General features: G+C 36.2%; 1 protein-coding gene across 2 annotated transcripts; it reads left to right on the top strand.

The window, feature by feature from the left end:
* The first annotated feature begins 318 nt into the window (after positions 1 to 318).
* On the top strand, positions 319 to 13702 carry LOC137725447 (inosine-5'-monophosphate dehydrogenase 2-like). 2 transcript variants are annotated; one of them, XM_068464135.1, is made up of 4 exons: positions 319 to 1433; positions 2005 to 2184; positions 3059 to 3316; positions 13375 to 13702. In XM_068464135.1, the coding sequence occupies exons 1-4, from the start codon at positions 438 to 440 to the stop codon at positions 13444 to 13446; spliced, it is 1506 nt and encodes a 501-aa protein (XP_068320236.1). In that variant the 5' UTR covers positions 319 to 437; the 3' UTR covers positions 13447 to 13702. The 2 variants fall into 2 exon arrangements, with proteins under 2 accessions (XP_068320236.1, XP_068320235.1); XM_068464134.1 differs by lacking the exon at positions 13375 to 13702 and adding an exon at positions 3775 to 4065 and having other exon boundaries at positions 321 to 1433.
* Positions 13703 to 13946: the final 244 nt, after the last annotated feature.

The following is a 13946-nucleotide window of genomic DNA, read 5'->3' as shown; positions in this document are numbered from 1 at the left end:
AACAAAATGATAATAAAAAAGAAAAGGTTCATCGAATAATATTTGACAAGGTGAAACCAAAACATATAAAATAAGATAAAGTCGATTTAATGGAGCATTTAGGAATTGTACCTGATGAGTTCTTAATGCATGATTTAAAAGTTTTTTAAGACAGAAACAGTTTTATCAATGACGAATTTATTCGAGCACTTAGCATGCTTATTGATATTTGAGTATAACTTGTCGATTCCTATTTTCATTTTCCGATTAGACATTTTATCGAATATGGTGATCAGATCGTGCTTGTCTAGTAAGTATCAATACGGGTAGGTTTCATGCACCCGTCCACACTCAACCAATGAATTTGGACGTTTCCCTCCATATTTACCCACCTCACTCACTAGTCGCAAAAAACCCTGAACCCGCCGCCTTCCTCCCCCTCCATCGTAACCACCGCAATGTCCGCCTCAATCTTCGAAGACGGCTTCTCCTCCGATCGCCTCTTCAACCAGGGCTACTCGTATACCTACGATGACGTCATCTTCCTCCCTCACTACATCGACTTCCCCACCGACTCCGTCCATCTAGCCTCCAAACTCAGCCGCCGGGTCCCTCTCTCGATCCCCTGCGTATCGTCCCCGATGGACACCGTCACAGAGTCCCACATGGCCGTCTCCATGGCCGCACTCGGCGGCATCGGCATCATCCACTCCAACTCGACGTCGTCCGAGCAAGCGCACATGGTCCGGTCCGTCAAGTCCCGCCGGGTCCCGCTTCTTTCCAATCCCGTATTCAAATCCCCAAGCGATCGAATCCAATCCGACGACGTTTTCGACGCTTCCAATCCCTACGTCCTGGTTACCGAGAGTGGCAGCCCCAGTTCGAAGCTTTTGGGGTACGTGGCTGGTAAGGATTGGGTGAAGTTGGGGGACAAGGAGGTGAAGATATACGATTACATGGTGAACTGTACGGACTTCACGGTGCCGTGGAGTTACGATTTGGGGGCGATTGGGGAGTACATGGAGCAGAAAAAGCGAGATGTGGTGGCGACTGTGAGGGACAATGAGGTTGTGGATGTGGTGGCGAAGGAGGAGGTGGAGAGGATTAAAGGGTACCCCAAATTGGCGGTTGGGACGGTGGGGCCCGACGGGACATGGCGTGTCGGGGCGGCGATCGGGACTAGGGAGTCGGATAAGGAGAGATTGGAGGAGTTGGTGAAGGCAGGGATTGATGTGGTGGTGTTGGATAGCTCTCAGGGGAACTCCATTTATCAGATTGAGATGATAAAGTATGTGAAGAAAATGTACTCGAATTTGGATGTAGTTGGTGGGAATGTGGTGACGGTGAGTCAGGCGCAGAATTTGATTCAGGCTGGTGTTGATGGGTTGAGGGTTGGAATGGGATCTGGCTCAATTTGTACCACTCAAGAGGTCTGCGCCGTCGGCCGCGGACAGGTATAAAGATGCCTTCTTTTTGTTTACTTGTTTGTTTTTGTGATAGATGCTTTAGGTTGTGTTATCATTGGTGGTGTCTAAATTAAGGCTTGTTAGAATGTGGAGAGTGTTGAAAGTTATGATATTTGTAGTGACTGGTTAAATTGCTTAAACTCTTAGTGGGTGATAAATGTTTGAGTAAGGATTTGTTTAATCATTGACAGTGTGCCTACTTAACAATCATTGTTTTGATGGGTGCTTTACTCTCTTGTTATTAGATACTTGGAAACATAGAACTTAGAAACAAGGGTTTTGAGTTTACCTTCTGGTCTCAATAATCATGTAGTTGATTAACACGGTGTAATTCATATTAAGACTTTGAAAGAGTCTTAGAAGAAAAGATATGGAGTAATTGGAGCTAACGGAAGACTTGGTGCAAAACCGAGCGCAGTGGCGTTCTAGGATTCATACACCTGACCCCACTTAGTGGGATAAGGCTTGGTTGTTGTTGTTTGACAATTTGTTATTTGCAAGGGTTGCTGATAGCTATACCATTTTACAAAGTTGTTTTGATTTTGGTGATATGTATCAGGCAACTGCTGTTTACAAGGTTGCATCTATCGCTTCACAAAGTGGTGTGCCTGTGATTGCTGATGGTGGAATTTCCAATTCTGGACACATTGTGAAGGCCTTGGTCCTAGGGGCTTCTACTGTCATGATGGGAAGCTTCTTAGCTGGGAGCACTGAGGCTCCCGGGGCTTTTGTATATCAGGTATGTCTGGGATTTACTCATGTTTTTATTGCTGGAACCGAGATACTGCTCATACCATCAGATATAAAATTTTACTTTCACACTTCTTCTCTCTTGTTTGAATGTTTACTTCAAAATTTCTTTTCTAGTTCTTTTATGACTTTTTGAGTGGTTTAAGGAGTTTATTAGGCAGATTTACGAATACTGAATTACAGCTCTGGTTGGTAAAGAAACATACCTAGAAGATGTATGTTTCTAAGTTTGTTAGACATCCTGAATTATTTCTCATCCTTTTTGGACTGCATCAATATTGTTCGACACATCAGTTATATTTCATTGATGTGTTATGGTTTGCTATCAATCTTTAATTCTTTTACATCATTAAGAATGCCATTTGTTTGTTTGTATGGACTCTCTCCCTGATGACCAGAACTTAATAAGTTTGAAGCCTACATACAGTCAGGGGATTTGGACTCCTTTGGGTTGGCCCAAGTGGTGAGAGTAAGTGACAAAATCAGTTAGGATTAGGCTTGGTAAGGGTCCAGTTCCCTGAAACTGTGATTGGATTTTTCATGGATGCATGTCCAAGCTAAACTTATGGGGTCCTGTATTGGACATAGTATTTCATTTCTGTGTGTTTCGTTTTTAAAGGTTATTATCTTGTTAAGCAATTGATTAAATTTTCTTAATTTTGAACTAAAAGCAGAAGTTATATATATATGTGTGTGTGTGTGTGTGTATGTATATTGTGCATAATTGCACTGGATTTTCGGCATACTCGTCTTTTACAAGCAACATACTGTCTGTTATTTCTGTGTCATTGTTGATTAGCTTTCAGCATGCTTAACCTGTACTAAGGAAACATGTGATATAGTGATTTCATGTTTTCTATTAGAATGGTTTCCGAGTCAAAAAATATCGAGGCATGGGATCTCTTGAAGCAATGACAAAAGGGAGTGATCAGAGGTACCTGGGGGATACAGCTAAACTGAAAATTGCACAGGGGGTGGTTGGGGCAGTTGCAGACAAAGGTTCTGTTTTGAAATTCATACCATACACAATGCAAGCTGTAAAACAAGGCTTCCAAGATCTTGGTGCTTCCTCACTGGAGTCTGCTCATGACCTCTTAAAATCAAGCATTTTAAGGCTAGAGGTAAGTAGACCATTTTGCATATGTTGTTGTGTTATTCATGTCATCATTAATAAGGATATCATTTTAGTTCTGTGCCTTAAATTAGAATTGATGTTGCAGCCAATGCTACTTCGATAACTTACTCTTTTGTAGTCCGTTCCATTATCTGTTGTATTCTGGTTCGTTACTCTCAAGTTAAAGTTTAAACTACCGAAAAAAAGTGGGGAAGAAATCCCTTAATCTAGAGTACTGGTATTGGGTGTACACTTCTTTACTTACAGAGAAGAAGCCTGTTACCTCTCAGGCTCTTCCCTCTCCCCACTTCTCAGATAGTTTTCCAGCCCCATCCATTACCTAAAGGAAAAGCCCACTCCATGATTACCTTGTAATTGCTTATGGGACCTGAGATGTTACGACGGTCGTATGAAGAACTAATATGGTTTCTCAATCAGTTGACAATGTCTTTACTATATATGCAGGTAAGAACCGGAGCTGCACAAGTAGAAGGTGGAGTTCATGGTCTGGTTTCGTACGAGAAGAAGTCGTTTTGATGGTTATATCTTTTCAGCTTTTCTCATTCCTGCTGGTGACTGCTGTCTCGGGGAATTGGGTACTCTACCAGCTTTTCCATTCTGCAACCAGTATCGCCAATTTAGGATGAGTAAAAAGGATCGAGCCTGTCAAACTGCTACCGGGTTTTGTAAGACTGTTGCTAATTTAATGATCATCGAAACTAAACAACTTTTCATTAATGCGGTTTCAATTGTTTACCACTTGGTTTTTTCTTAAATAAAGATTCGTATCTTTACGTGGCCAAAAAGAAAAGGGAGACGAGCAAAGAGAGTCGCTGAATATTTGATGTTACAAAAAGTGACCGTTTTCTCTTTAGTACCTTTGATTTATTAAATACATTGAAGACTATAAAAATTAAAAAAAAATAAAAAAAAGGGAAATTTTCATAAAAATGACTTGGATTAAGTTTATTTTAATAAAAAATTATGTGATAACTTTATTTAATAAAATGACTTAAATTTTTATAAAAAAAAAGCTCTTAAATTTTAATAAAAATGACAAAAAAAAAACTTAAATTTTAATGAAAAAGCATAATTTTAATATTAAAAAAAGAATTTTGACACTCAAACCTGAGCGCTTCTTACACAAATTGTTTATAAAATTTAATGGTACTGATCTGTTTATGAAACTTATTACATTGTTTATGAAATTTAACTGTATTACATTGTTTATGAAACTTAACAGTACGACACTATTTATGAAACTTATTACACTGTTTATGAAACTTAATAGTACCATGAACTAACACAATAGGTAAAACCTTACAATAGACAAAGCCTCACAATAAGCTAACAATATATAGTTCAAATTCTCTTTGACGAGAATTGAATTTAATACTATTAAACCATGAGGCTAAGTAGCTAACTACAATGACACATAAGAATTGTATTTGGCAACTCAATAGATTAGAACGCGCATTTGTACTGACCGCTAGGAAAACACCTCCTCGCCAAAAGTAGAAAATTCGTCATGAAAAAATTTACCGACGCCAATATTTCCTCCCTATGTTGTCGCTATAGGGCCTTTGGGATCGATTCAACGTATGACCGGCCCCTATTTTCTGGTGTAGTACGCTGCACGTTTTCTATCCACTTCCTGATGAGTCATTGACAAAGTTATTAATTACGTTGGACATTTGAGGTTTATTTTTATTTTTTTCAAAGAGACATTCGATAGTGAAGCCTTAGAGCACATTCAAAAGCGATGTTAAATTATCAAAATCAATAATAACGGTAACAAAAAACAATATTAATGTTTTTCAACCGAGAAGCCAAATCTGATGTGGCATGACATGGATTGACATATCGGTTAATTATTAAATACTTTTTATTAATTTTTTTTATTGGTTTAAAGCATTATTCTTTTGTTTATTTTCATTCCCAATGAAAAGAAATTACATATAAATTATTATTTTATATTTAAAATTTAACATATCGGTTAGAGAGCAAAAATTTTAAAAATGCCAAAGTGCCATGTAAGCCATTAAATTTAAATTTTAGATTTAAAATTTGATATCTCCTTTAGAAATAGTCTCATAATACATTTCTTTTCGGACTTGTCCCATAACCAGAACACGTTATTTGATATTTTTATTATTTCATCACGAGTAACAATATTTATTAACATTTTTTACATAAGTGACATAATATACAAACAAAAAAATTACAACGCTCAAATAATGTAACTTGAAAAGATAATAAGTTTTTCAAACCAATAGAAAGAAACATTGCATTGAAGGACAAAGATGACACCAGATAATGAGTAAATCTTCTCAACTATCCAATCACAACATAATTGTCGAGACGAATCTTAACGCAAAGCTCACGTAGAGAATCGTGCATGACCAATAAAATATATAATCCTAATTTAGTCAGCAAAATAACACAAAGGATGTTCTTCTAATTTGAGTTTAAGTTCAAAAACAGAAAAAAAAAAAAAAGGGAAGATGTTAGAAAGATTATATTTTTTAGATCACATGATGTGACAATTGATGATTAATTTTTTTTTAAAAGTTTAAAAAACAACTTTAATCATTAACTGTCACATTATATAATTTACAAAATATGATTAAAAAAAAAATTCCCCTGACATCTTCCAATATAAAAAAGAGCGAGAAGGGACGACCCTCAAACCAAAGCCGTGAGTCGGGGGCTATGGTGTAGGACTATCTCATTTCTCTCTAGCTAGGGTTTCCTTTCACTCTACTGTCACTAATATTCTTACTAACAATATTTGTAACAAAATAATGTGTGTAATGTGTAATACTAAAAAATTTAAACTCTATTGTTTGTTGTTAAAAAAAAAAAAAAAAACCAACTCTACGAGTCCGGATTTGGTGTGCTTACGTATAAAATAAGTACCGATTTAGCAGCCACCTATTTTAGCATCTACGTCAACTAATTATTTTCTTTTGGCAAAAATTCTCTTTAAATTACTGTCGTGAGATTATATTGCAAGATGAGACGGAATAGAAATAAGCTAGAAGAAGCGGGTACGTACCATTCTACACGTATAATACCAACATTCGTATACGAGCTTGATATAATTGCATTACTTGCGTACACAAAAACTAATCATCTTCTTAAACTAGCTAGGGTTTCATGCATAACTGGAAGTTGGTTCATGGTCCAGCTTTGTACCTTAGTTATTATTATTTTCTTATTATTTATATAGGATTTGGATCCCATCTAGATTCTCTTTGTGAGAATTTGATTCTCACATCTTATCCATTCATCGTACATCGTGAGGTTAGAAATCATTTTGAATTTGTTAATTAAACACAAACAGTATCTTAAAAAAACTGACCTTACGATGTACGATAAGTGGATAGAAATCCTCACAAAGAGGATCATGAGAGGATCCTCATCCATTTATAGCTTTTGATATACGTCAATGTATTATTAATTATCTCAATCTTATGTCCAAGTCATTCGGTTTTAAATTTGACTGTGGATGCGATCCGAATCACGTACGTATACGATCTCCATTGTATGAAAGATTGAACTAGTCCATTAATTTGACTTAGCACGCGGTCGTCAGTCCGATGCCAAATAAGTGCTAATAAAAAAAAAAAAAGAGGCTAAAACGCGTTTAGATATGTGGTGTCGCCTAGATCGCACATTATATAAAGGGCTAGCTTTCGCTGATAGCTAGCTACGGGAATAAAGGAGCCAAACTTTTGTATCTCCAGCGAGTAATTAAAATGGATCACAATCACAAGGCCTGCGGTGCTTACATGATTCCCTTCTTTCTATTGCTATTGTTCTCATCAAAATTAGTCTTTGCCAATGTTTCTGAACCTCCAGTACACAGTTACTCTCTCTCTCTCTCTCTCTCTCTCTCTCTCTCTCTCTCTCTCTCTCTCTCTCTCTCTCTCACATATTAAATTCTTGTTTAGGGTTGATAACTATTTCGTCTGCCATTTTTTTAAATGAAAATTAAAAGAGATATATATATATATATATATATATATATATTTTTTTTTTTTTAAATCTGTCTTGATTTCTATTTTTTGTTTTTAGTTTCTAGTTCTCAAACAGATGAAAAATAAAATTAAAAAAAAAAAAAAAAAAACTAAAAACCAGAAAATTGGAAAGGTTACCAGCCTTTAACATCTATATATGTTAACTAATGATGAAAGTTTCTTCTCATCATTGCATATATGCAGGGAAGATGATGATTAGCGGGTCGCATCTGCAAATGGAGATCATTCTGGCAAAGAAAATGCAGTCAATAGACGTACCAATAGGTTCTAAGCCACCTGGAATAGGAAGGGAAGCCCCATGAGCCGGCCATCTAGGACCCATCAGGGATCGCCCCGATTGCAAATAATTTTTTTTTAATTATATATTGAATAAAATATTATTCAAAGTTAAATTACGGAAAATTCTTCCATTTTACATAGCATTAAATGATAATAGTATTGAATGATCTAGAGTGGTCTTGTAGAGAAATTTTTCAGTGTATCGGGAAACACGGTCTGATACATTAAATGTCATAATATAAATAATTGAAAGTTTCTTTTCAACTTTTTATCAAATTGTATTATTACACTTTATGTACCGAACTTTGATCCAAATAGATTGAAAAATCTCTTCGTGCATCCATACCATTTGTAGCATAGAAATGGAACCCTTACATATTACATCATAACAATTATACCAGTTATTTCGTCCTCAAAAACTTGATACCCAAACTACTTTTGTATTCAGTACATGCGTGTTAGGGTTGTTCTCATGTTTATGCCCTGTACTTTGTATTCAAGCAATTGCTTCATCATTTCGTTAAGTACTTCATATGTTTTCAACTTTTTATGCTTCAAATATTTTTAACACTTCCTAGACAGCAGCAACTAATTACTAAAAAGTTTCTTATTTTTTTTTCTTTTTGATTCCAAAATAACTGAGTTTTAATTAGTATATCTAACCAGCACCATTGACGTAAAAGTTATGGTAAGCGGTTTGATTATATCTGAACTACTAGAAGAGGAGTATGAGAGTGAGTGGCGACGTTAATAACTAAATTAATCATGACTTTAATTCATTTAACTATTAAACTAACTTGACATAATTAGTATTTAACACTTTGGTTGAATAATTAGTACTCAAGTGACCTAATATGCGTTTCAGGAAAAAGTGAGAATGATGTCGAGTTTTAGATAAACTTGGAAGAAATAAGCCAAAAGAAAGTTGCGCGCTCTTTGCTATTGTTCATTTATCACTTAAGTGGGTTATATATAAAGGGGAGTGCTAGCATCAATTGCACTAACATTTATAGGAAACAGAGACCGACCCATGTCCCTCATTTTCAACCAGGCTTATGATTGGGTTCCTCCCTTCAAGCTCTACACAATTGTGATAATAAACTATCAGGTAAGTCCTAGTTTTTGGATATGGCTTCAACTACAAACTGAACTAGTTGACATCTTTCTAAATCGTAATTGAATCTTGGATTCCATACCAGAGGAATGGATGATATTAGGGCTGGGCATTTAAAAAAAAAAAGGTTGAACCACCTGAACCGCATCGATGGTTTGGTTTGATTTTATTTATTTATTTATTTTTTTTAATTTTTGGTTGTCAAACCGAACTGTATCAACTTTAATCGGTTTGTCAATCGGCTCCCAAAATTCTTAGGATGTGGTTAACCGAACCCGCATATTTTTAATTTTAATTTTTAATCATAATTAATACGTGTAGTAATATAACTGGTTAGTTATTTACAAGTTACCGTGTTTCCACGACATGGAAACAATTGGGAACCAATTAGTTTAAGAGTCCCTTTCTAGAAGAACATGGGCACCATTTGGAGAACGCATCAGCTGATGCTTTGGTGCTATCCTTGGGCTGCTTCATTTGTGCTTTACTTTGAGCAATCACTCATATTGTTGCTATGTTTTGTAGCTTTTGGAAGAGAAATTTATTATGTATTTTCATTTTCAAATAAATTGAGAACCAATCCAAACCAACCCGCCACATTCGGTTAACCAACCCAAACCAACCCGCGCCCACCCCTAGTTGATATCTGTAAGATTAGTTTAATACCAACCCGCGCCCACCCCTAGTTGATATCTGTAAGATTAGTTTAATACATAACTGATTCACTAAAACCAAATAGCCACTAACCTGAAGAAACCATGTTGGCTAGAACATGAGATAGGCTTCTTCTGCAACTCGTCAATCTCAGAATGCAATGGCTCAATACTATGGGGCGTGAGGCTCTTTTATTGCGTATCAATTGAGAGTGCAGGGACCCTATATTTATACCTTATGCAGTGGTGTTCAACTAGGAGACTTCCCATAATGTTAGTCCTAATTGAACTCAACCTTATCATGCAATCCCAAGTATCCATATCAGCTAATATAACATTAGTATAGTTTATCAGGATTGTTTAGCTACATTCCTTATCGTACACACCTTTTGGTAGCTTACAAAAAAAGTCATACTGGAACTGTATAACCTCAAACCTTAGATCCACGTATTAACAAGTGTGCATCTCTCATGAGACTTACAATATTTTCCCAACTCATCCTTCTAGACTTGTCTAACAATCAATTTCGTAGAAATCTTCCCTCACATTGGAAATTTTCAAGTCTAAAATATATTGATTTGAGTTATAATCAGTTGGAGGGCCCACTCTCGCTTTGGTAGTCCACCAATGTCACTTACCTTCATCTTGGAAGCAATCTATTTTCCGGGCCAATTCCTTTCAATATTGGCCTGATGATGCCTAATTTGAGCGTTTTAACTCTTTATGATAATAATTTGAATGTCATTATTCCTCCCTATGTTTGCAACATGCAACAATTGGTAGTCTTGTCTTTAAGGAGCAATCAATTTTTTGGAGAATTGCCTCATACGTACATGGAGTGTGGGGAGCAAACTGTGGTTTCTAGATGTTGGTCTAAACAATCTCTCTGGTAATGTTCCCACTTCATTAGGGGTATTAAGTTCATTGCAAATATTAAAGCTCAACAACAATGATTTTGGCAGTGAAATTCTTAATTCCTTGCAAAATTATTCTAGTTTGATGAGTATTGATCTTGGAAACAAGAAGTTATCCGTAACATACCTTTATAGATAGGAGGATCAAATGGGATTTGGATCCTCTCCTGAGCCCAATGAGAGGATCCTCTTGATCAAGCAGTGTGGGCCGTTGGATTTTTATCCAACAGCTACAAATATGGGGGTTCCTTTAAAGTTTTATCCAATGGTCCATACTGCTTGGTCAGGAGGATTCTCTCCTTAGGCTCAAGAGAGGATCCAAATCCGATCAAATATATCCATGTTGTCTAGACATCTTGAATTATTTCTCATCCTTTTTGGACTGCATCAATAATGTTCGACAGATCAGTTGTACTTCACTGATGTGTTATGATTTGCCATCAATCTTTAATGCCTTTACATCATTGGGAATGCCATTCGTATTTGCATGGACTCTCTCCTTGATGACCTGAACTTAATAAGTTTGAAGCCTACATACAGTGTTTGGACTCCTTCGGGTTAGCACAAGTGGGGAGAGTAAGTGGCAAAATGGGTTAGGATTAGGCTAGGTAAGGGTTCGGTACTGTGTCCAAGCTAAACTTATTTACTGTATTGGACATAGTATTTCATTTCTGTGTGTTTCCCTTTTTAATGGTTATTATCTTATCAAGCAATTGATTAAATTTTCTTAATTTTGAACTAAAAGAAAAAGTTGTATATATATATGTATGTATATATCATGCATAATTGCACCGGACTTTCAAAATACTTGTCTTTTACAAGCAACATGTGGTTTGTTATTTCTTTGTCATTGTTGATTAGTTTTCAGCATGCTTAACCTGTATTAATGAAACGGTGTGATGTAAGTGAATTCATGTTTTCTATTAGAGTGGTTGCCTAGTTAAAAAATATCGAGGCATGGGGTATATTGAAGCAATGACAAAAGGGAGTGAACAGAGGTACTTGGGGGAGATAGCTAAGCTGAAAATTGCAAGGGGGGTGGTTGGGGCAGTTGCAGACAATGAGACAATGGTTCTGTTTTGAAGTCTGTTAGGATAAAATTGGCTATTCCTAAACAAAACGCCTGAGTCTGTAATCTTAGACTAGTGCTTGTTTTCAGTTGTAATTATTTTAGTCTAAGTTTGTCTCACATGCTCTCGATCACAAAATGATAAACGTTTTCAGAGACATTCACTCAGGTAAATTTGGCATGCATATTCATATAGTCTAAATTTGCATTCAATGGGCCATTTAGTTTAACTATGCTTTAGTTTAAGCCCATAATTTTAAGTCAGCTTAAAACCCTAGCATATATATGCATATATACCTTTGGGATCCTAGTCTTGCCGCATAACCTTGTTTTACTTTTAAGAATTTAACTTGATGTTAATGTCTCGGGTTTTGCATATATATCCCTTCACCTAGTTATCTCATTATATCTTAACTGGTAAGTGATTAGGTCTTATTAGGCTTGTGGTTCACGCGTATATGATAGGGATAAGAGAGTCTAGCTGCTGCACATATAAATAGAAGTCCTAGTTACCTGGTTGGGTGCGGCCGCATAACACAGACTGGTTAACAGAGCATCAGCACCAAGTGAATATGTTTTTATGTTTTGTTTGCCGCATGCATTAGATCAGTTTAGAGTTTTTCCTACTGCTGCTACATATGCATTTAGGTTGTTTCCGTATGATATAAACACTAGCAGCAATGCATTAAACAGAGAGAAAATTCATGTGACGCATGCCCTTGGGTTAAGTCGGTTTATATTTTCATCTTGATGAATCAGAGTGTTTTTTAGTTTGCTTTTAACACATGATCTATCATTTGAAAGCAAACGTTTGTTAGCAGCCCTAAGTGCAATGAGAGTTATTTTTCGTTTCAGAAAAATCAGTTTATTGCCAAGTGTTTTTCAAAGAAAATATTAGTTTTTGTTCACTAATTTTTCATGCGCTTCAATTGAAATCAATTATGAAAATGTGCCTTGTGATTTTCATAATTGGTTGATTTCCAAAAAACATTTCATTACATACATTTTGCATGATCGAGTTAGTATCTTGCAAAGTTCGAGGAGACAGTGATTGACGGCTGCGTTAGTGTCATGCCACTTCCACTCGAAGACTAAAGAGAGATCGAGTAGCAAAGCGCGGAGACAAAACTGCCTACTAGTATGCGTGTCTAGTTGATGAGTTTTGTAAGTCTTTCTGTACTTATTTCTCTTAGTGTTTGTCCTGGCTTGGGAGCCCGAGGATTTTCCCAGTGGTGGGTTTTGCCTCGTTAAATCCTACATCCTTGTGCATTTTTTATTTATCGTTTTAATTGCATATGAGTATGATAGTTTGATATGTGATGTGAATGTGAATTTAATTTGAGAACTGAAAATTAAATTGAAAATTGAATTGGATTTTTAAGTTGGAACCTATTCACCCCTTTCTAGGTTAAACTAGTACCATCCTAGAACTTTCAAAGTCCATACCATACACAATGCAAGCTGTAAAACAAGGTTTCCAAGATCTTGGTGCTTCTTCACTGCAGTCTGCTCATGACTTTTTAAAATCAAGCATTTTAAGGCTTGAGGTAAGTAGACCATTTTGCATACGTTGTTGTGTTATTCATGCCATCATTATTAAGGATGTCATTTTAGTTCTATACTTTAAATAAGAATTGATGTTGTAGCCAATGCTTCTTTCGATAACTTACTCTTTCGTAGTCCGTTCCATTGTCTATTGTATCTGGTTCGTCACTCTCAAGTTAAACTACCGAAATAAGTAGGGAAGAAATCTGTTAATCTAGAGTATTTGTATTGGTGGTCAGTGTGTCACACATATACAGACACTTATTTACTTATAGAGAAGAATCCGGTAACCTCTGAGGTTCTTCCCTCTCCCCATTCTTAGATAGTTTTCCAGCCTCATCTATTACCTCAAGGAAAAGCCCATTCCATCCTGAGATGTTATGATGGTTGTATCAACAACTAATATGGTTTCGCAATCAGTTGACAATGTATTGAACTATATATGCAGGTAAGAACAGGAGCAGCACAAGTAGAAGGTGGAGTTCATGGTCTGGTTTCATACGAGAAGAAATCGTTTTGATAGTTTTATCTTTTTCAGCTTTTCTCATTCCTGCTGGTGACTGCTGTCTCGGGGAATTGGAATTCTTCCGTGTTCCATTCTGCAACCGATATCGCCAATTTAGCATGAGTAACAAGGATCGAACCTGCCAAACTGCTACCGGGTTTTGCAAGAGTCTTGCTGAGCAGCGAAAGATTTGGTCTTAAACGGTTCTCTAGCTTTTTGTTGGTTGTCATCAGAGCTTCCATATCTGCCCGCATTTGTTTGATTCTGCACTTTACGTGGGACATATGACTAGTTAGAATTTGTCCGAGTTATGTTTGTTTACCACAAGGTTCTTTTTTTTTTTTTTTTCTTTTTTCCTTCTCTTATTTCAATATATAGATTTTCACCTTTACACGACCAAAAAAGAAAAGGGAGAGAGAAGAAAAGACAGCCGCTGAATATTTGATGTTACAACAAGAGATTTTCGCACTGCTGTTTTCTCTTTATTAACTTTTGATTTATTAAATATATGTAGA

Source organism: Pyrus communis, chromosome 2 (genome assembly GCF_963583255.1).
Source record: "Pyrus communis chromosome 2, drPyrComm1.1, whole genome shotgun sequence".
Taxonomy (NCBI): domain Eukaryota; kingdom Viridiplantae; phylum Streptophyta; class Magnoliopsida; order Rosales; family Rosaceae; genus Pyrus; species Pyrus communis.
Note: the sequence above shows the minus strand (reverse complement) of the source record. Positions and strands in the feature narration are given on the sequence as shown.